At 34.5% G+C, this 20,137-nt stretch overlaps 1 protein-coding gene across 4 annotated transcripts; it reads right to left on the reverse strand.

The window, feature by feature from the left end:
* Positions 1–476: 476 nt before the first annotated feature.
* On the reverse strand, positions 477–18,960 carry LOC122048818 (protein GLE1-like). Of its 4 annotated transcripts, XM_042610348.1 has the most exons (17): positions 18,346–18,960; positions 17,802–17,859; positions 16,355–16,467; positions 16,084–16,254; positions 15,903–16,004; positions 13,338–13,461; positions 11,382–11,530; positions 9,957–10,122; positions 7,744–7,963; positions 6,960–7,060; positions 6,718–6,788; positions 3,808–3,895; positions 2,547–2,633; positions 2,059–2,142; positions 1,370–1,498; positions 967–1,089; positions 477–887 (listed from the first exon to the last, which is right to left on the reverse strand). In XM_042610348.1, exons 3-17 carry the CDS (start codon positions 16,399–16,401, stop codon positions 663–665), a joined length of 1,887 nt encoding a protein of 628 aa, XP_042466282.1. In that variant the 5' UTR covers positions 16,402–16,467; positions 17,802–17,859; positions 18,346–18,960; the 3' UTR covers positions 477–662. The 4 variants fall into 4 exon arrangements, 3 of the variants coding, with proteins under 3 accessions (XP_042466282.1, XP_042466288.1, XP_042466276.1); XM_042610354.1 differs by lacking the exon at positions 17,802–17,859 and having other exon boundaries at positions 9,957–10,083; XM_042610342.1 differs by lacking the exon at positions 17,802–17,859.
* Positions 18,961–20,137: the final 1,177 nt, after the last annotated feature.

A 20,137-nucleotide genomic window follows, 5' to 3' on the forward strand; every position in this document is an offset into this window, starting at 1 on the left:
AGCATTATAGTTATGCCCCCCATTCTGCTTACTTTAATGGTTGTAATTGGAAAGCCAAAAATGCTTATCAAGTGCCTGCACCATGTGCAATGGTCCCTTTGACAGATTATCAAGATACCTTTTGTTCGGCATGTTTCTTCTTTTTTTTAAAAAAAAAAAAATTGTTTTGATTTATTTCGAATGGCCTGTCTGGAAACAGAAAAGTGGATGAATTATGAACAAGCTTTATTATTTAAAATTAATAAGCAATTAATTATACAAACTGCAAATAATTGATCATATTTTTAGTTAATAATAAGTGTAATACATGATATTATTATATTACAATATACTTACTAAACTAATACTAATATTTAATTAAAATTTATAAAATTGGTGCCCACACAATGCAAAGCATGAGTCTGTCCAAGATAAAACCATTACATTGATCACTCCTACCAGCTTAACCATCATTTAAAATTTATTCCAACAAGAACTTAGAATGCTTCAAATTAATTATGTTAATATCTGAATTAGCTTTCTGTCTCTGTGACAATCTGTTGTGCCTAACAAGTAGTTCATAAAGAAGTCAAGTGGCCATATCATAATTAAAATAAATATACTAGAATGAAATTGGGCTGTTACAATGAAATGTTAAATGACTGATACAAAACAGTTCAACGTTACACCAACTCCTTTGACAACAAGCCATCATGGAGACGCCATCCATCAGGTTCCTTTCGAAACATTTCATGTTCTAAATATTGTTCTAGTTTTTTGACGACTTCAACAATCTTCCTATCTCCTTTTTCCTTGAGTCTGACCGCAGGCAAATAGCTTCGAGAAATAACATCAAGCATCTTCTTGAATTGATATTTGTATTTCCTGTACAAAGCAAAGCCTGCCATCTGCTACCATAGGCTGATTTATTAGCCCGTGAAGTTATGGTAATACGCATAAATAGAAGTTAATATGAAGTCTACTAACCTTCAAGAAAGCTTCCAAAGCATAAGCCGTGGATTTGTTTGCGGGCAAGGCATTCAGAAACCTCGCAAGCCACGACCATCCTTTTCCTAAGCCATGAGGATTTCTGATACCCTCAATCTCTGTCTTCAGAATAAAAGATGTTTCAATTAACATGAGATGCATTGTATCTATGTGAATCGGGAAAGACAGCATCTTGATACAGTTATTTTAATGGGTGAGAAGCATTAAGCATGTAAGAAAAAAGTATATACAAGAAATAGATATATATATCAGCAATCAGAACTAATTTAGCAGCCATTGAGTTGTTATTACCTCTCTCTACACCTAAGTTTTCTGTGGATTTCAGAACATGTACTTCAAATCAACATACAAACAGAAGCCAGCTTAAGAGATGAATGTAAACCTGAATTATGGCAGCATAAAGCTTCATATAGGATTGGACTCGGTTCAGGTAACTCTCGGAGCTTTCGATTTTTCCGTCTTTTTCATGGTAACCAATCATCTTCCAGTAGTCATCGTTCTGTGATGCTTGCTGGAATTAAGTAGAAAAGTTGAGCAAATGAAAAGGAGATACATTTTCCAAGCAAGATCATAAAGACTGCATCTAGTACAATTTGCACACGCTATTAAAAATAATTCGATACGTCTCACAACCATCAATAGCTCATCTTGTTTTAATGAACTTCACTGTGACGCAATGAATAATAAATTTCACAAAAAACAAAATATTAAAACAATGGAGTCTCTATATAGTCTGGAAAAAGCTACATTCTTTCAAAAAGTGTTGTATCAAAAAGAGTCTAAACTGCACTTCAAATGAACTGAAAAAACTTGTAGGTATCAGGAGTCCACTCTCCAGATTGCAGTACAATAATTAAATGTGGGCACACAATTTATAAATATTATGATAAAAGGCAAGGCTTTTAAGTACTAAGAGTGCATCATACTATGAAATTAATACCCCATTGAAAATTTTCTAATGAAGATTAAAACAATACCAAGGAAACTATCTATTGTCTAAACTAGAAAAACAAGGAAAACAAGATTCATAGAGTGCACAATCAATTGTTCAGAAGGAAATAACAAACTTACGTCTGATGGTTGCAAATATTTTGGAACGGTATAGATGCAAACTTTATGAAACTCAGCCACCAGAAAATCCATCACATCTGGAATCTGGGAGAAACATCAGACCAAATAGATTAAAGATAAAAACAGGAACGAATTTTAATGAAGGGAATTAATAAAAAATGTATTAGATTAAACCAGTATCAGTTAATCAAAACTAGTAAAAGCTAGCTACAAAAAACTACAATGGTTTATATGGCGGTTTACATGGTCAGATACTATTCTTTAGTGAAACTAGTGACAAACATTTAGGCAAAAACCCAACTCATATAGTTTGATGGCGTAAATTTCATACTCTACATGAAAATGAATATAAAGTTGAATGAAACTGATTTTATTGTTCAGCAAAAAAAGTACAATAGTCCAGAGGCATGCACTCTGGAGCATCAATGAATATAGAGAATATAATCACACTAGCAACTAGCACATGAAAAGGAAAGTCGTGTACCAACCTTTGATGTAACTAAAAGAATGACACGCCCACATGCAAAAACAGTGCTGTCAAAAGTTCCAGTTGAGTCTTCGCACCATGCAATCACCTAAAATTTAACATTGTTAAAATGACAAGACAAACATAATGCCAGAAGCCTAGAAGTATGGTTTTTAATTCCAATCAGTAGGATCAGACACAATGTTAAAGATTTAATCACACCTCAATCACCCTGAGGCAGAACTAAGAAACAATAATCTCATGCAGAGACCAGAGCTCAAGGTGAAAATACACATTATTAAACTGAAAGATAATTGACATGGAAAGATTAGTGTCCATTTCAAAGACTCAAACCATACAAAACTGGAAATATTTCAGGAAAGAAATAATTTATAATTAAAAGAAGTCTATCAAACTAGAAATAATTCTCCTATTCTCTAGAAAAGACAATTGCTAAGGTAAAAAAAAACTACCTAAATTAACTTGTTTTCCTCAGGATCTATCAATATAAAGTTTTACAAACTCTAAAATTTTAAATAACTAAATTCTTCTTAATTTGCATCATTCTTTCTCCACAAAGGAAAACTCAACACAAATGAGGTGTCAACAACTTTCCTAGGTTGTCATTTCCAAGTGTAAGGAACAATTACATCACCAGTTTGGTTTATTATAGTTTCTTCATTGTCTTTCTTTAGTCATCCCTTCCAACGAGTGAGAAGTGTATCTTCTTTCTCCTTTTGGTTCTTAGGGAATTGAACATTGGATTTCTTGTCATCTTCCTTTTCAACATCTCTTCTGATGAAATAGAATATCGAAATCTATCATGAGGCAAGAATGGTGTCTGCAACACGATAACTAAATGTATGAAAACATTTATGCACAATGACTACAATGAATGAGTGATGATTATTAAGGGTTTGTGGACCTTGTTGACAACAGCAGAAGTTATGGTTATCAGCATATGTTGAGGTGAAGCAGCTTAACTTTGTTGCGGGTAACAAGCATTGATGTGGAAATATTATAGCAGTTGCACTTGGAGAGGTGACGACATTCAACCAATCAAACTTACGTATGTGTATGGCAGGTGAATAGTGTATGTGTGTGAGCTGTATCCATTTGGGCAGTCAATAAAACAATTGAAGGGATGACTTGTACCAAATTTGAGCAGTGATTATAAGGTCTAATTATTGGTAATTACACAACTTGAAGACTAGCTCCCAAGAGGGATTTACTATAAAAAGTGCGAGTGTCAATGAGAAGGCTAATCAGAACCATGGGTGCACCTGTTTTGCAAACATAATTGCAGAAATGGAGCTGGGACAGCCTGGAATATCCGTCGAGAGAATGTTAACAAGTGCATCTTTTTTTGTTCTGTGCACAATAAAAACAAAAGTTATATTGAGACATAAGGTTAGATAGGAAAATGAAATGAAGGCAACCGAATAAGATAGATGCTAACAACCAATTTATGTAACACACTAGGGCTCCAACAATAGTAGCACGATGGGAGAATGTAGAATGATGAAGTATAATACAGTGGTCATAGAAGTTTTTAAAATGGAAAATATACAGGTATGGGGTATCCATGATTGAAAATGAAGACACTGAAGTTCATGGAGTCTAAGGGGAGCTTGCAACATCAAGAAGCATCCAAACCATGTTATAACTGGGTCAAGCCTAAATGAAAAATGAATATCGTGAGTCAACTTTAAGGTTGCTCAGTAATTCTGATGATCCATATGTTGCATAAGAATTTAAGAAAAATGCATTCCATTATTCCATATGATATAGCATTTCCACTTTGATTCCAATCTCTCTTTCAAGTACAACATTAATAAGCCCAACTTTACAGTATCAAAATTAGATACAAACATACAATTATCCCAAACTTTCATGGGATTATCAACTAACACTATCAAGGAATGCTGCTATTTTTATACTTTCATGTAAGTGTTGCAAGCAGGAATATGCCGACAAGAAGCTCTCGTGGGTCCACCCTCTAAATCCCTAAAAATTGGCCAAGTGAAATACTTATGGCATACCAGCTCAAGCAAACAACTGCCACTAAGATCTATCATCCCAACTGCTTAAGTCACTGGCTTATAGCCATCCTGCAGAACACCAAAAGTCACAAACCATATGGCCCAAATCAAGAAGCTCCAGGAGAGTTCAGACAAGCCCAGAGTGCATGGATAAACCAAGGTGCATTTTGACTTCTTTATCAATCATCAAAAACTATGTTAAACCACTTCAGGCAGTTTATGTCAAATCTTTATTTTGATAACCATTTGACTTTCTTACCTGAATCAACAAATGAATCTCAAAAGGCACACTTGAAAATCAAAATATGGTCCTGGCTTACACGTCTCCATAACATAATATCACCATGTACATTGGGGTCACAAAGACAGACTAAAAGGTTCACATCATGTACAATCATAGAATGGTCTGGACATGTCCCCAGGGTGCAATAACAGATGGCGATGGTGAACATGATTTTCCAAGGTTGATCGTCGTTGTGTTTATCCTAACGAGCGCAGCCAAATGTATGTAATTTTCCATTTACCTCCCTCCAACCTCCTCTTGTCATTCCCCATTTTATAGAATGGTCCGGACATGTCAACCTATTTATATCTTGCGTATAAGTGGTATACATTATGCGGTTTGATGTATGTAACTCATTAACTATTATTATAATTCAAATCCTTGGTATATATATAAGGGACAAGATTCATGTAGCCAACTTCAAATAGTGGGGACAAGCGCAACTTGCTGTTGTTGATGATAATGACTATTTATTTGTTGGATTAAAAAATGAATGTTCCTACAATCTCTAATGCTTGTACACAATAATTTGATATATATTATATCTAATTTTATAAATTAAAATGTTAAATTTACATGAGTTGCAAGTTAATGTTTATATTATAATAAAATTAAATAATCAGGTTGGCTCATGTCAAATAACAACCCAGAATTAAATAGGTTAGGAAGGCCGTCAGACCACTAGCAAATTAAACATGTCGAATTTTTATTTAACAAGATAAGCTAAATGTGGCATGTTCAAGTCTGGCTCACCTGCAAGTCATGTCAGGACAAGCCACTAAAACAATTTGTTATACAAAAAAGAGCAGCCCGGTGCACGAAGCTCTCGCCATGCGGGGTCCCGGGGAAGGATCCATTGTACGCAGCCTTACCCTACTTTTTGCAAGAGGTTATTTCAGGATTCGAACTCATGACCTTTTGGTCACATGGTAACAACTTTTGGTCACATGGCAACAATTTGCCATACCAAATAGATAAAAAAAGGATTAGGAAATAGGATGCATTAGTGTTGAGAGAGACTCAAAAGGAATAGGAACTAAGAGCTAGACAGTTCCAATGTCAAGAAACAGTGATGAGATTGAAGGGAGAACATTTATTTACCCACTGACAGTGGGTGATCCACCAATACCTTATCATATGTAAGCAAGCTCACCACAAGAAAAAGCCTACACGGACAGTCTAACAGATAAACCAATAAAATATATTACGTATACCAATAGAAGAACAAAGAAACAGCTGCTCAATATATACATGCATACATACTAGCAATATATTCTTAGTTAATAACTCTACTTGTGTAATTTATTAATACCAAAGAAAAATATAATTTAAAATTGTCAAGTATTTCATATTTTATTCTTCAGATTCTTTTAGCATTCCTATGTTGTCTTACCAATCCCTTCAAAATAGCAATTCAAATTCACAAAGCCTTTTTATTTTTGGTTTAATAATCAGTGTCCTCAGCTTCCTGCCTGATGTATCAATCCAAAAGCATTTTCAAAGGAATTAGTGACATTTCATATGCACACTTCAGAATAAAAATTATTATTGATTTTGTCCTTTAACTCTAGACGATCAATCAGATTCTATACTTATTAGGACTAATCAAGGTTTATTTTTCAACCCTACAGCTTATTATGTAAGGTTTTGTAAAGAACCAAAATATTTAGTCATTATGTCTAGATCCTTCCATGCTATACTCCAAATGCTGCCAGCTTACCAGAACAAAACTCCTAAAATTTTCTTTAAAAATTGTAGAATACGTACGACCCACGCGTAAAGCAGCTACCAATAATGTAGTTAACTGAAGAAAATGCAATGCAAGAGGGAAAAAAAAAACAGCTTAATAAACCAGAGGTTTCCTTTACCTGACATTCTCTACAGTTCCAGTTAATTGCTTTAGGATTTTAGAGATCTGCCTCCCACGTCTATCAAGTTCCTACCATAAGAATAAACACAAGATATCCATTATATCATATATTTCTGTGAAGACAGAAAGTGCATGTGATACCAAAATGTGAAACCAAGTCAAGCAGTAAAGTAGAATAAAACTAAAGCATCACATCACATTGTTGAACCATTGTTAATTTAATAGATAGTTATAGGATACCTTCTGAGAAGGAAGATTGGGGTTCTCAATCACTTCATTATAAATTTTTAGTCTTTTGATCTCTGCTTTCAGTGCAGCATCAGTTGCCAAAACCTTGATCCCTGCCATCATAATTTGATCATGTGACAACAAACTTCCAATGAAATTAGTTCAGATATTCACCAAATACAGAAAATTGTTCAAAATTAATAGTCTAATACAATAGGTAAATGAAACAAAAATCTAACATTATAGCATTATCATTTTTGCAAGATCAGTTATCATCACCAGCAGCAATAATATTGGTTTTTTATGGCAAAGCAAGATCAGTTATCACAAAATTACAAACTGATACAGCATATATCCATTTCCAAACAATATTCTCATTTCAATGAAAAGTAAAGATAAATTATGTTTAATTCAAAAAATAAATTGGGTAAAATACACTGTTCTAATCCAAGATACATCCTCACTAATTTAACAACAAAAAGTGAAAGAAACCACCACAATGGTCCAATGTAGGCATATATCTAATAATAAATGTAAGACAGATTCTATCTAGCAAGAAAAGAATCAAGAACATAACATCGGTAGGAGCTTCTGCTTCATGTCTTAGCTACTGATCAAATTTGCCTAACAAGGTTAACAACAGTTAGAGAGGATACTCTTGTCACAGATATTGTCATCTTAGCAACCATCTCTTAGATACCAAATGTACCATTTTCATAAGAGGTGCAAAGATTTCACACAGTGAACTGCAAACTAATAAATTCATCAGGCATACTTTATCAAAGAAATAAGTTACCATCTGTCAGCAGTGGCTCTTTTGGCATTTTTGGAAGTGAAGCTGTGTCCTTTGTATTTGTATTATCATCGTCCGTAGATTTCTTTCTTGCATCTTCAGAAGCAGCAGCTTCCCTAATACTGACAGTTTCTGTTTCAGCAGATTCTTTGGCTGCTCTTTGAGCAGCCTCCATAGTTGTCCTTTCTGCTTCTTCAGCCAGTTTTGCAGCCTTCAGTTTTGCCTGAATAAAAATTGAGTCTGCCAATTATTCCACATCTAAGATTCAAAAGCCCTTATATCTTTAGAAAAACATGCTAAATTCTTAGCTATCACACCACAGCTTTTAGATGTTAGACTATGTTCTACAGATGTGCCATAATTTACTGTGAAGATTTAATACTGAAGTACAGCAATAATAATGTCATAAGCGAGTCTACCATCATGAAGTTTGAGTGCTTATGGCATTGTTAGCTGGCATCAATTGTTGCTTAACTACTTTGCCTACCTTTGCGGCGGATGGAAATTCTATAAAAGAAGAATACAAGCAAGAAATAAACATAGTTGAAACCCGTGCCGGGCGGAACGGGTGAAACTTACCTTTCCGCCTGCGCACCGAAACCGACACCAATATGTCATCGTGTGCACGCGAATCACGCGCGCTCGTCGTCGTGCGACAATCAGGCATGCTCATCACGCGACAAAAGGCTTGTCGCGATTCCATCGCGACCGGCGCTGCTAGAGGAGTCGCGACTCCTCCATATGCGCCGGAGGAGTCGCGGGACTCCTCCAATGGCGGTGGAGGCCTCGCAGGACTCCTCCAACGACGGCAAAGGAGTCACGCGACTCCTCCGACGGCCCCGGAGGACTCGCAGGACTCCTCCAACGGCGCCGGAGGAGTCGCACGACTCCTTTGACGGCCCCCCTCCGGTGGCGCCTGAGGCGTCCCCCGTGACTCTTCGGCGCTGCCGGAGGAGTGTGGAGCGATTTCTCAAATTTAGGTTTTAAAAATTAAATATTTTGATTTAATTAATTCAAACATTTCCTAAGATAAGTGTGATATTTCGAAGAGGCTTTTATAAAGCCTAATTAAATTATCTCAATAAAATATAAATATATCTAAAAAAAATTTTAAAAATAAATTTTATTAATTATTATTCTGAAAATTAATTTTACTAATTTAAATTTTATTTAAAAATTTTAAAAAATTCTAATAAATAAAAAATTCTAATAAATGAGATTAATATTCTGATATTTTTTAATTATTTTATATTTTTTCAGTTTTACTATTTAATTAATATTTTAATTTTTTTAATCATTTTAAATATATATTATTTAAAATAATAATTAATTTAAATAAATAAATAGTTAATTTATACCATTATTATACCTAACATAGTATTTTTTTAATTCATTTATATACTTATTATAGAAAAAATATAGAATCAATTTAAAATTTAGATCCATGAATATTAGGATGTTTAGCTTTTTTTCACTTTTAAAATTCTTATTTCCTTAACATATAAAACATATATTTTTATCTTAGAATGTCTCTACTAATCTACTTAGGAAATATTATATGCCCTTTATTTAAGAAATTTTGATAAAGGTTTGTTAAGTTTATGATTCATAATAAAACACTTATAATCTTCTACTCCTATTCTAAATTGAAATAGTTGAATTATTATTATTAGAAAATTATTTCAAGCTTAAATTAGAAAATACCGAAACCTTGTCGACACAGCATGATACGATACCGAAATCATAACGTTCCGATCTGAAACCGAAACCTCGGCACGGATAGAGATTTTAAACCTTAGTTGGCACTAGCATGATTCCATCTGTAATGGCTATACCAGTTAACTACCAAACAAATTATGTTGTGTTTCCCAGTTTATGAATGTTATAGTGATATTTAACAAAGAATTTGATTGTGGATTATGGTGTTAGCCAGATTTTGAGATAAAATACCACTCCCCAAAAAAATCCTCCTCGGGATCTCCCCTAGGGAGGAGGTAGTCAGGTGGTTACTGAGAAAATTTAGTATTTTGAGAACTAGGGATCCGTGTACTTGGATGGAAGATGTGAGAAAAAGGATCACAAAAATAAATCTTACTATTTTGGAAAAACAAAAGAAACCTAATGCATCTGCAAAACAATAATTAAACTACTAAAACTTCATTTAAAAAAAAATAAACCTATGATTTGGTAGCATCTTAGGATCAAAGCAAACAAACCTCAGCTTCTGCTTTAACTTTTTCTCGGCGATGTTTTTCTTCAATAAGGCCCCTTTTTTTGGCTTCTTCAAAAGCAGCATCATCCCTTAATCTCCTTTCTTCAATTAGGGATCTTTGTTCATGATCCCTTTGAACAGCAGACAAGTGACTATCAAGCATTTCAGCACTAAAACAAATTGAACTAATTAGCTGAGGCCAAAAGTTTAAGGACTGCATTCCCATACTCGGAGTCCCGATAGTTAAGAAAACAAAAATTAGTGAGCTCTAGAAGTTTCATATTTGCCACCCAATCAAGGGAAGGATACATAACACAAACAGGCAACAGAGATTATTCTTGGCTCTGGGATAACAAAAATCCTCCTAACAACACAATGAGCTCGGCAAGGTGCCCTACAAATCAGTGTGTTAATTTAAAACTGAACGTGCCCACTGTTTGATTTCAGGGCAAACTTCTGTTATCATAATCAGACATGAGCAAGACTTCCAATTGGAATTGATTCTAAAATCTAAGATAACTCAAATCCAACCTAAACAGTTATAAAAAAATTTAAGCCTGCTTAATAGTCATTTGGATTGAAGTTAAATAAACTTTATCCAACAGGGTATTTTGCGACAGGTCCAGATTAGAATGAGTTAGATATGAAATCCTATGTAAGCATCATAATTCATATAGCTAACATAGTAAAATAAGCACTCACGTGAGGAAAATTAACACTAGTAATAACTTAATAGAACGTAAGTCTTCCATTTATAAGGCAATCATCAAAGAAGAGTGCTGTGCAGACCACAAAGTGAGGTATATATCGCAATAGCAACCTTCTTCCTCTGGTTCATATAAGGCTTGCTATGTAATAGGCAATTTGCTCTTTATTCCCAAATGTTAAAGAGTGTATATGAATGGAGGACATGAAATTTACAAAAGAGAATCAATGTTCAGCGCTATTAAACTACAAAAATTTCCTTTTTGCAGCAATTTAACAGAAATTGGTACAAGATTTGTGTTATCTAGAGGAAAAGATTCATACAATAAAACCGAATTCAAATTCATAACTTCAAGAACCTGACAAAATTATGATCTGTACTGAAGGATAAGAGTAGATTTGTTTCATACAATAAGATTACTCTATAGAAATTTGCACTGATGGAATTTCAATAAGAAGTCAGCCCAACTATATTAAGAATTAGGTCCAGAACCTGTAAGGATTTATGGACCTTGTATATCATTTATAAGAAAAGATGAATGCATTGTAAGAGTGCATATAGTAGAAGGTAAAAACAGAAGTTATAAAAAAATAAATGGTTTTGACTGCAAAAACATGCAACAAGTGTGATACTGACTACAAATTATTAACCCATACCAATTTATAAAAAAGTATCAATTAGCATCAAAACGGAAAAAAAAAAAAAGATGGAAAGAAATTATACATTTTTCTTTGATATTGTTTGTCGAGCTTTCTATCCATCTCCTGTTTTACTTCTACATATTTTGAAATCTGGGTCATGGCAGAAGCTGATCTGTTGATTTCACTTCTCTGAGATGCAACCAAGTCCGCTAACTTGGACCTAAGTTCCTCCTAATATCTTAATCATCAGCATCAAATGATAATTAAACAATAGAAATATGATCTATATCAACATTTACTGGACTACAATGCCTACTGGTTATCCACTTGCAAAAAAAGGTTGTATATGATGTATCAGAAAGCAAAAAAAGTTTGCTGCGAATAAAAAGGCTGGAGACTGTTAGACAATTCATTTATTAGAAGACTAACATGACAGATTCAAGAACTGGAATCATCTCATTATGAGCTAGATGGTTAATTGATCTAGTTTATCTCTGACTTAATAGAAATTAAAAAAATTAACATAGTAGGAGGAAAAATGACTTTTATCTAAAAATAATAATAATTGAGGAATAATTATTTCGAAGGATTGAAACAAAATATGATTGATCATACTAGCATAAGGCTTGAAGAAAGATTTAGGACAAAAACGTCAAGGACTAAACTTATACAGCTATACGACATTTTAAAATAAAATATCACAACTTGATTCAAATAAAGAGGGTGAGGAATATGATGCCTGCAATGAATTCAACAAGAATTATGCTTCCTACCAAATACTCAAGTATGCACATCAAATTTAAGTTGTTTAGATACTTGATGTTGTCTTTATTAGTGAACTTCAAAAATAGTGGCCCAAATGCACTTTGCAGTTTTATTTATTATTTAGTAGCCTAGTGGGTGCATTTTTTTAATACATTTTTTATTTAATAAATTCTCAACAAATATTTTATGATGACAATGATTCTGTTCAACTAAGTTGATGTATTGTGGATTCAAATGGAACATATACACTATTTAGTAACTCAACCACACACCACCTGAACTTGTTTTAAAACAATGATAAGTGGCTCTAAGTTGAAAAGTGGAATAGATGAGGGATGCTCAAATGCCATTTAACCCAAAAAAAAATAGAGAGAGAGAAGGATATTCATTTGACAAAGAGTTTATTCACACTTTTACTACATGAATATACACTAGAAAACACTTTTCTATAGGATTTCTATTGATTGAGTACTTGATCCCATGAGATGTAGGTTTTTGGTAATTTATGACCTCTTACATGATCACCTGCTACAAGGATTAACTATCACTTCGTGACATAAAAAAGCATCCTAATAGCATATTCTGACACAAAACAATGTACAAATAGTACGGAGTGGAGTAGATGACAGCAATGCAACAATTAAGCACTTTTAACAGAAACAATTTCCTCAAAGAACACCTTGAGGGCAGCAATTGATCTTGGGGATTTTGTGATGTCATCATTCACAGTTACAGAATGTGATATGTTAGAACCGCAAACTTTGGGAAGGGAAATAATGGAAAATCACTTTTAAAGCCTAGAAGCAACATGTAAGCTATCTACGCTACAAATTGTTGGAGCTTCATTCCATTAGCGTATATGCAACAATAGCATGCCAAACTGGATAAAGTTTCGATTAGTGCAACTCATCATGCCAAATTGAATAAAGTTTGGATAAGTTAAATTCTTTGTACATATAACATATAGTAGCTGGTTTTCTGTATAAGCACATACAAGAGATGCAATGTAATTGCATATACTAGGAAGCATGGCTAAAGGCATGGCAACTCATGAAGGCACATAAGAATCCTTATATAAAGAGAACTTCTCCAGAAGTTTGGTTAACTATATTCTAAATAACTTATTATTTGAATTCTGGAAAATAGGAATGACATAAAACACGCACTTGGTGTGTTTAATAATGAAGATGTGAGCTTCATATGATTAGTTCAGTTGTCAAGAATCAAGATAGAAAGCTAAAAGTTGTAGATGCAAGTTATGAACTGATCAAACCTTAAGTCTTAGCTGACTCTGCCGTTCAAGCTCCAAAAAGATGCTTTTTTCAAGGTTTTGTTTGTCCATGGCATAAGATTTAGTTGTTTCAAATGACAAATCATCAACAGATCCTTCAAAGTCACTAAGATAAAGAAAGAATTTTAGTGAATGCTCCTACGGTAGATTGGCAAACTGCATGCAAAAGTGTGAAGTAGCAAAGACTGGAAGATAATCAACAAAGCATTATTGCACTGTGTCTTAATGTATATAGGTAACATAAATAATTCAAATGAAATGTCGTCAATCTGTGTATTATTAATCAGCCTACTTTATCAGCTTTCGTCTGACCTGAATTTTATTTGAAGCACAATATTGCAACAACATTTTCAAGAAATGCCTAAAATTATAATGATATTCTTACCCTTAAGACTAATGCAACTTGAAAAGCAGTGGAGAAAAAATATTCCACTACAAAAAAAGAAGAGCATAATTTCCAGTTGCCATTATAATGATGAAGCGGAGTAAAATTGCTTTTGGAATGTGTTTGATGGCCGTGCAAATGAGGTGAAGAACTTCCAAATGAATATTTGGGCAAGTCTGAGGCATAGCATCACATGTACTGAAGGTAGAGAGAAAGGAAGGTGGAAGCTGAGAGAAAATTCATAAGTAGACTGAGATAAATGATGAGGTTTTAACCAAGAACATGAACCCAAACAAGGTTTGGGTAGCATAAATAAAAGATTCAATTTGTGGACAAGGGTGAAACTATATGGACAAGAAGAAGGGGGAAAAAAAAGAATTTGAAGAAGTAGAACAAGTAGGAAACGAAAGAAGAAGAGTATACATAGAGCTCGGCTGGAATAGTTGGAAGAAGAGGAGAAGAAGAGACCAGGAGGAACTAACAAGGAAGACAAAGAGGAAAAGAAAAGAAGCGAGAAGGGATTGAGGATCTGCTAGTAAGAAGAACAAGCGAACACAGGCAACTCTCATACTCGTATCAAATTGATGAAGAAGGCAAAGTGAAAGAAGTTGGAAAAGAAGAGACAAATCCAAATATAGTAATTCAACCGTTAGATTAACTCTTTAAACATTTATTGGATGTTTTTAGTCATGATAGAAATACATTAGACAAACTAAGCCAACTGCAAAACAAAGAAAATATCCTTGAATAGATTAATAAATTGCATTTACTATTTAATTAAATTCCAACTTCATTGAGTTAGGATGTTGAGATGTTCCCATGTTTGATAGCATTTTACCCAATTTTCTTGCACGGGCCTACAGCTTAATGTTATACAAACCCACTAGATGCAAATTCCTAAGAAAACAGTGAAAGGTAAATCAACTGAATGTTTTTGTTTCTTGGTCATAAAATCAACTAAATCTCTTGGATCAAGCACAGCTTTCCAATTATAAAAAATGATTCTATCATATGCACTTTTCCCATTTGGAAAATGCTTTCAGACAATTTAATCTTATTGCTGCTGGAATAGAATCTTTGACGAAGCCAAGCCTCAATTTAGACATCTTTAATTCCTCCTATTCCTTCAATTTTTTTCAGCAACAATCAACTAGTAGAAATATGGAAAAGACATCATATGGAGAATAAGTGATTCACAAAATCCAGGAGATACCAATTATTCTCAAAAAGTACTAAAAACATAGGTGCTTCTCCATTCTGTGTTCTTGGAGAAAAAGGCTTTTCCTGATTTAATACCCTTTCACTTTTATAGAGATTTAGATACAAGAAAAATGAAACTTGCAAAAATGAGTATAGTTATGAAAATTAGAAAGAAATAACAATAAAATGTCCTTAACCTGAACAAGACTGAGCCCAGGTTCCCCATATTGAAGATTGTCATTTACTAATCTAAACATCACTGCAGCAATAACATATAAACGGAGAAAGCCACGATTTAAACTCGCAAGACTTTTATATTCATAGCAACATATATGTTGCCACATAGAGACGCTATAATTGTGAATGCAAAGTTAATATAAATTGATATTGGTTACCCCAAGGCAAAAAATGCCGAGGCACTGTACATGTTGAGAAAATATCTTTTGTTTTCCAAGTGGTCAGAATTCTAAAGATTCTTCTCCTACCATGTGAAAGCAATCTCAATGATGAAGTAAGATTCTTCTCATGCTCATCTTAATAATCAACTCAATCACATTTGAAGGGAAATGAGGATAAAAAATTTAATAATTAGTAGCTAGTAGTTTGTTGGAACTCTTGGTTTGTTGTTAATTGTTATTGTAGTAGAAGCAATCTGTGTTATGTGGGATGTTTACTCCAAGGTTCAAAGTACTCTAATGGTTACAATTTGAAGACAATTTCTCCTACTTTCATCCAGAAGATAGTCATGAATCGACAAGCATTTTCCATTTGGAGCACACAAAAAGGCAACAATTGAGACATTTTTTTGATGCCACATCTCTACTGAAGCCATTTGTCAAAGCAATACCGATGTTAGTACTGTGAGGAAATGATCATGTTCCTTTTGTATCAAAAAATCAGTAATAATGCAGAAAAGAAAATCTTGCACAAGTAAAACTAAACAAGAAAACTACAAAAGGTACCTTGAATCAAAATCAGGACAAGTCATCCTCCACCCAACTACCTGGTCACTTTCACACCTCGTCTTATCCAACATGTGCATTTCACTTTCTTGCAGTAATACTCTAAATCAAAGAAAGTAATGCATCAGATTATAATGTACCTTATTGACCCAAGTTTGATTATTGCCTCAACAATGAGTACCTTTCAAACTGCTTTAGAGGTGATGGTATCTTAGAAGATGAAAATCCAAGCTTCAGCTCTAATGCTTGGAGCCCTGCTACAAAATCATCCATCGTCCATTGTTGATCAGGATCAACTGAAGCAACCACAAGAGAGCTCTTGCTGCATGGTGGCTCAAGCTGAATGTAATCCCTACAATAAGTAGAAAAAAATCAAAAGAGGAAAAGAACCCTGACCCAGGCAGAACAAGAGAAAGAAGATGAGGAAGAATAAGCGAGGTGGTGAGACTCACGAGTGGGTAGGGTTGATGGCAGAACCCTTCGCAGGATCCCATTTCATCTTTGTGATGGCAATAATGATGGTGACAGATGTGAGCGGCTGTAGAGAAGATTGAACTTTTACACCCTTCACAGAAATTGAAAAGGCAAGCATTAGTAACTTTGAAGAAAACAGCCACCAGGTGACAAGGAACAAGCAACATTTCCAAACCCCACATTGGTTGATCAAATCCTGGATTGACCTCAAGGTCTACCAATCCAATTGGTGATAACATATTGACAAACAATGCCTCGATTATTTTGTTTAGCAATTATACAAATTAATTTTTAAAAACGAGCATATGAAAAGGCAGAACAACAAACAATGAAAACTAACCGATTATTACTCAGTAATACCACGTGTCACGCCCCAAGGGTATACTTGTCCGCCAAACCGGACGGTACCCCCTAGTGACAATATAAGAAACAATTGATATTGAACCAATAAAACTCCATCGATGCAACATGAAGGTCTATAAATGCCTAATATGCTAATGCATGTATGCATGATCATGTGCACGTATTGAAACTACAAAAGGTAAACATAATATTTTAACAAAACCCCAATATTTGATACGAGAAAAGAAATCCAACCAACAATGGAAAAGAAACATCAAATCAATTCGAAACAAATCCAGTCAACAATATCGAGTGGGACCAACAGCCAGGACCACGACACATCCTCTACCTCCTAACCTAGAAATCAAAGGAAAACAATGGGTAGTAAGTACAAATTACTCAGCGGGCAAAAGACGGATAGTGCATAATACTAAAGTGCAATAAAGTCAAAGGGAGTAATCTCGAGCGATAACAACATAACCATCTACTAACTTGATGTGAATGACTCAACATGAAATCATTAAAGTGTAAATGGGTCAAATCAAACCACATAGGCTGACAGGCGAACCACGCCATCACTGCCTGTCGCATGAAAACTCAAGGTACCTATATAAAGCTATTGACTGCATGTAAACCACACTACCATGACATGTCTTGTACGATGTGCTACTGACTGCAGGCGAACCATGCTACCACAACCTGTCTCTTGGGCAGTCAAGGTACACAAACAAACTACTGACTGCAGGCGAACCACGCTACCAAGACGTGTCTCGTGGGCAAGGTACAAAAACAATGTAACAAGTACCAAGTAAATAATAAACGATCACATCCAAGAGTAAAACTCCACTTAGCTACGCTATGGTCCGATAACATCATGTATATAAAAAATATCTGCATGAATAACAATAAGATTATGTAGATATCAAATAGATTCAAGTAAGGTGAAGCAATCAAAGGTCAAGTTTGAGAAATAATATTAGAGTAGATATCAAAAAAAAAATAACTACTATACAATCAATATAAATAACAGTACTCATACAGTATGGTCAAAGAAACTACAGAGGTCAAGGAAGAACTGCCCACCTCTAAACATAGAATGTCCTAACCATCTTTAAGTCAGGGTCTACTTCGATCTCGAAACCTACGAGTTCAGGATATGAAGCAAACTAAGTACTAGAATAATCCTAGTAATTCCAATTGATCAGCATAAGTTAATCATTTATTCCCTTTTCTAGTAATTGTTTAACCTCTTAATTGATTGGTTAAGAATCTATTAATCAACCTTTCAATTTACTCGACCGATTAAATATATAATAAATTTATCATTCTATTAATTAATAAATTTTAATCCAACTATTAATTGATTAATTAATCAATCTTAATTAATTAATCAGAACCCTAATTAAGTAATCAAATAACCAACAATTAATATTAATTAGTCATTTAATCGATTTACCAATTAATTGATTAAATCCATTATTAACTAAGTATTAAACAAATAATATTGATTAATTATCTAGATAAACTTGTTCAACTATCTAATTAATCAACCAAACCTACATCAACTAATTTAATCAATCATTAATTCATTAATTAACCAATAATTAAAAACTCCAAGTTAACTTACTGTTATCTCTCTTCTCCTTCTTCTTCGGCGGCTGTGGTGTAGTCGGTCGGGCTGCTGGTGACCACAACAATAGCGTCAACAGCGACAGCTACAGCCGTTGCTCATGGCACAGTCGTGGGACGCGCGACGGCTCTCAGCCGCAACAAACACGGCCGGAGGAGAGGATTGCGGCACCGGCGTCGGCTGCTCGAGTGGCCGGAGCTGTGGCGCCGGTGGTCGGGCGGTTGCTACGGCAACAACGCCGCGGGCGTGCGCGAGGAAGGGAAGGAGAGGCGGAAGATCGGCGCTCCGACAACGTCTCAGCTCTCCGGCGACGGCCCACCGCAGCCGACCGTATCCCACCGTCCGGAACGGGAAAGGCTGGAGGTGGTTGGCGCGGCGCCGACGACGGCGTCGAGTGGCCGAGGCAGGGCTTCGAAGATGAGGAGCCGGGTGGCCGAGGCAGTGCTTCGAAGATGAGAGGGAGAAGGAGAGCGAGAGGCGGCGGAAGTTTTAGATTTGGGGAAATTAATGGAACTTAACTTAATTATCTCAATCAATTCCTCCTCCTCTTTTCAATATGTTAACCACGGGGACGGACTACGGAGACGTTTAGGATGACCCAACGTACCTTCACGAGCCCTAACTAAAATGAAGCAATGAAATATTGCTAGCTTCGCTAAATAAATCTAAAAAAAAATCTGATAAATCAAGAAAAATTCCAATAATTTTTATATCATTATATATTTTTATATCTTTCTTATTTCTCAATTTATTAATAGAATTTGTTCCTAAACTAACTTAATTATCTCCAATTGTAATAGTATTAATAATATATATATATATATATATATATATATATATATATATATATATATAACTAATATCCTACAAGCCTACATAATGTGCAGTTGTGCTCGCTCGGGGTGCCTAGTTTAAATCTAAGAGTCTGAATCTCAATATGAATTGAATCCAAGCAGCTGGTTAATATAGTGTTTTTTTAGTTTTTGTTTTATTCTTTACCTCTAGGTTCAGGCTTCTCTAATAGGTTATAATGTTCAAGTTAAAAAAATTTAAAATTTTATTTCTGGGGTTCAGCTTTCCAATTGAATTATAATGTCTAACTTAAAAATAAAAATGATAAAATTTTAGGCATTTACAAGGTATAATAATATATTTGATATTTATATTTGAGTAAATGTTAATTTTTAAAAAATAAAAAAATATGATTGGGGCATCCGAATTCAATCCATGCACCTTGACAAGCATCGCGCCCGAGGTGAGCAATCGGTTTAGATCGAACCGATTAAATCAAAAACCGAACTGACCAAACTTTTTTTTAACCGACCGAACTTTTCAAAAAAAACGAACCGACCGAACTAATAAAACATCGATTAATATGATTTTCAACCAAAATAATTGAATTTTTCAGTTTGGTTTGATTATGTTTGATTTGGTTTAATTTATAATATCAGTTCCATATGGTTCTGATTTGGTTTGGTTCCGGTTTGATTTGGTTGAACTCATAATATCGATTTAATCGAATTTCAATTTTCAAAGTCGAAACCGATTAAACCGATATTTCTAGGGAAAAAATAATTTCCAAATTAACTAAATCAAACTTTTAACTTCAGTCAGTTCGGTCGGTTAATTCGATTTAACCGAACTTTTGTTCACCCCTAGTCGCGGACAGCCATGCAAGTGAATATCGCGCAAGGTATCAAAACTTGTATATGGTCCCACGTATATGTTAGGGTTGCAAAGTTACAAATATAGTCCCAAGTTGAAAACATATGAGAAAGATCATGGGTTT

This window comes from Zingiber officinale, chromosome 1B (assembly GCF_018446385.1).
Source record: "Zingiber officinale cultivar Zhangliang chromosome 1B, Zo_v1.1, whole genome shotgun sequence".
Classification (NCBI taxonomy): domain Eukaryota; kingdom Viridiplantae; phylum Streptophyta; class Magnoliopsida; order Zingiberales; family Zingiberaceae; genus Zingiber; species Zingiber officinale.

What these genes read in the sequence shown, in the direction of transcription:
- LOC122048818 (XM_042610342.1), bottom strand. Translation starts at nt 16,401, where the DNA reads ATGAAATGGGATCCTGCGAAGGGTTCTGCCATCAACCCTACCCACTC. An exon ending in CAATTATGTTTGCAAAACAG is followed by an intron (nt 2,634 to 3,807) that starts GTGCACCCATGG and finishes GTTAAATTTTAG; the next exon opens with GTGATTGCATGGTGCGAAGA. An exon ending in AATATTTGCAACCATCAGAC is followed by an intron (nt 1,499 to 2,058) that starts GTAAGTTTGTTA and finishes ACTTAATTCCAG; the next exon opens with CAAGCATCACAGAACGATGA.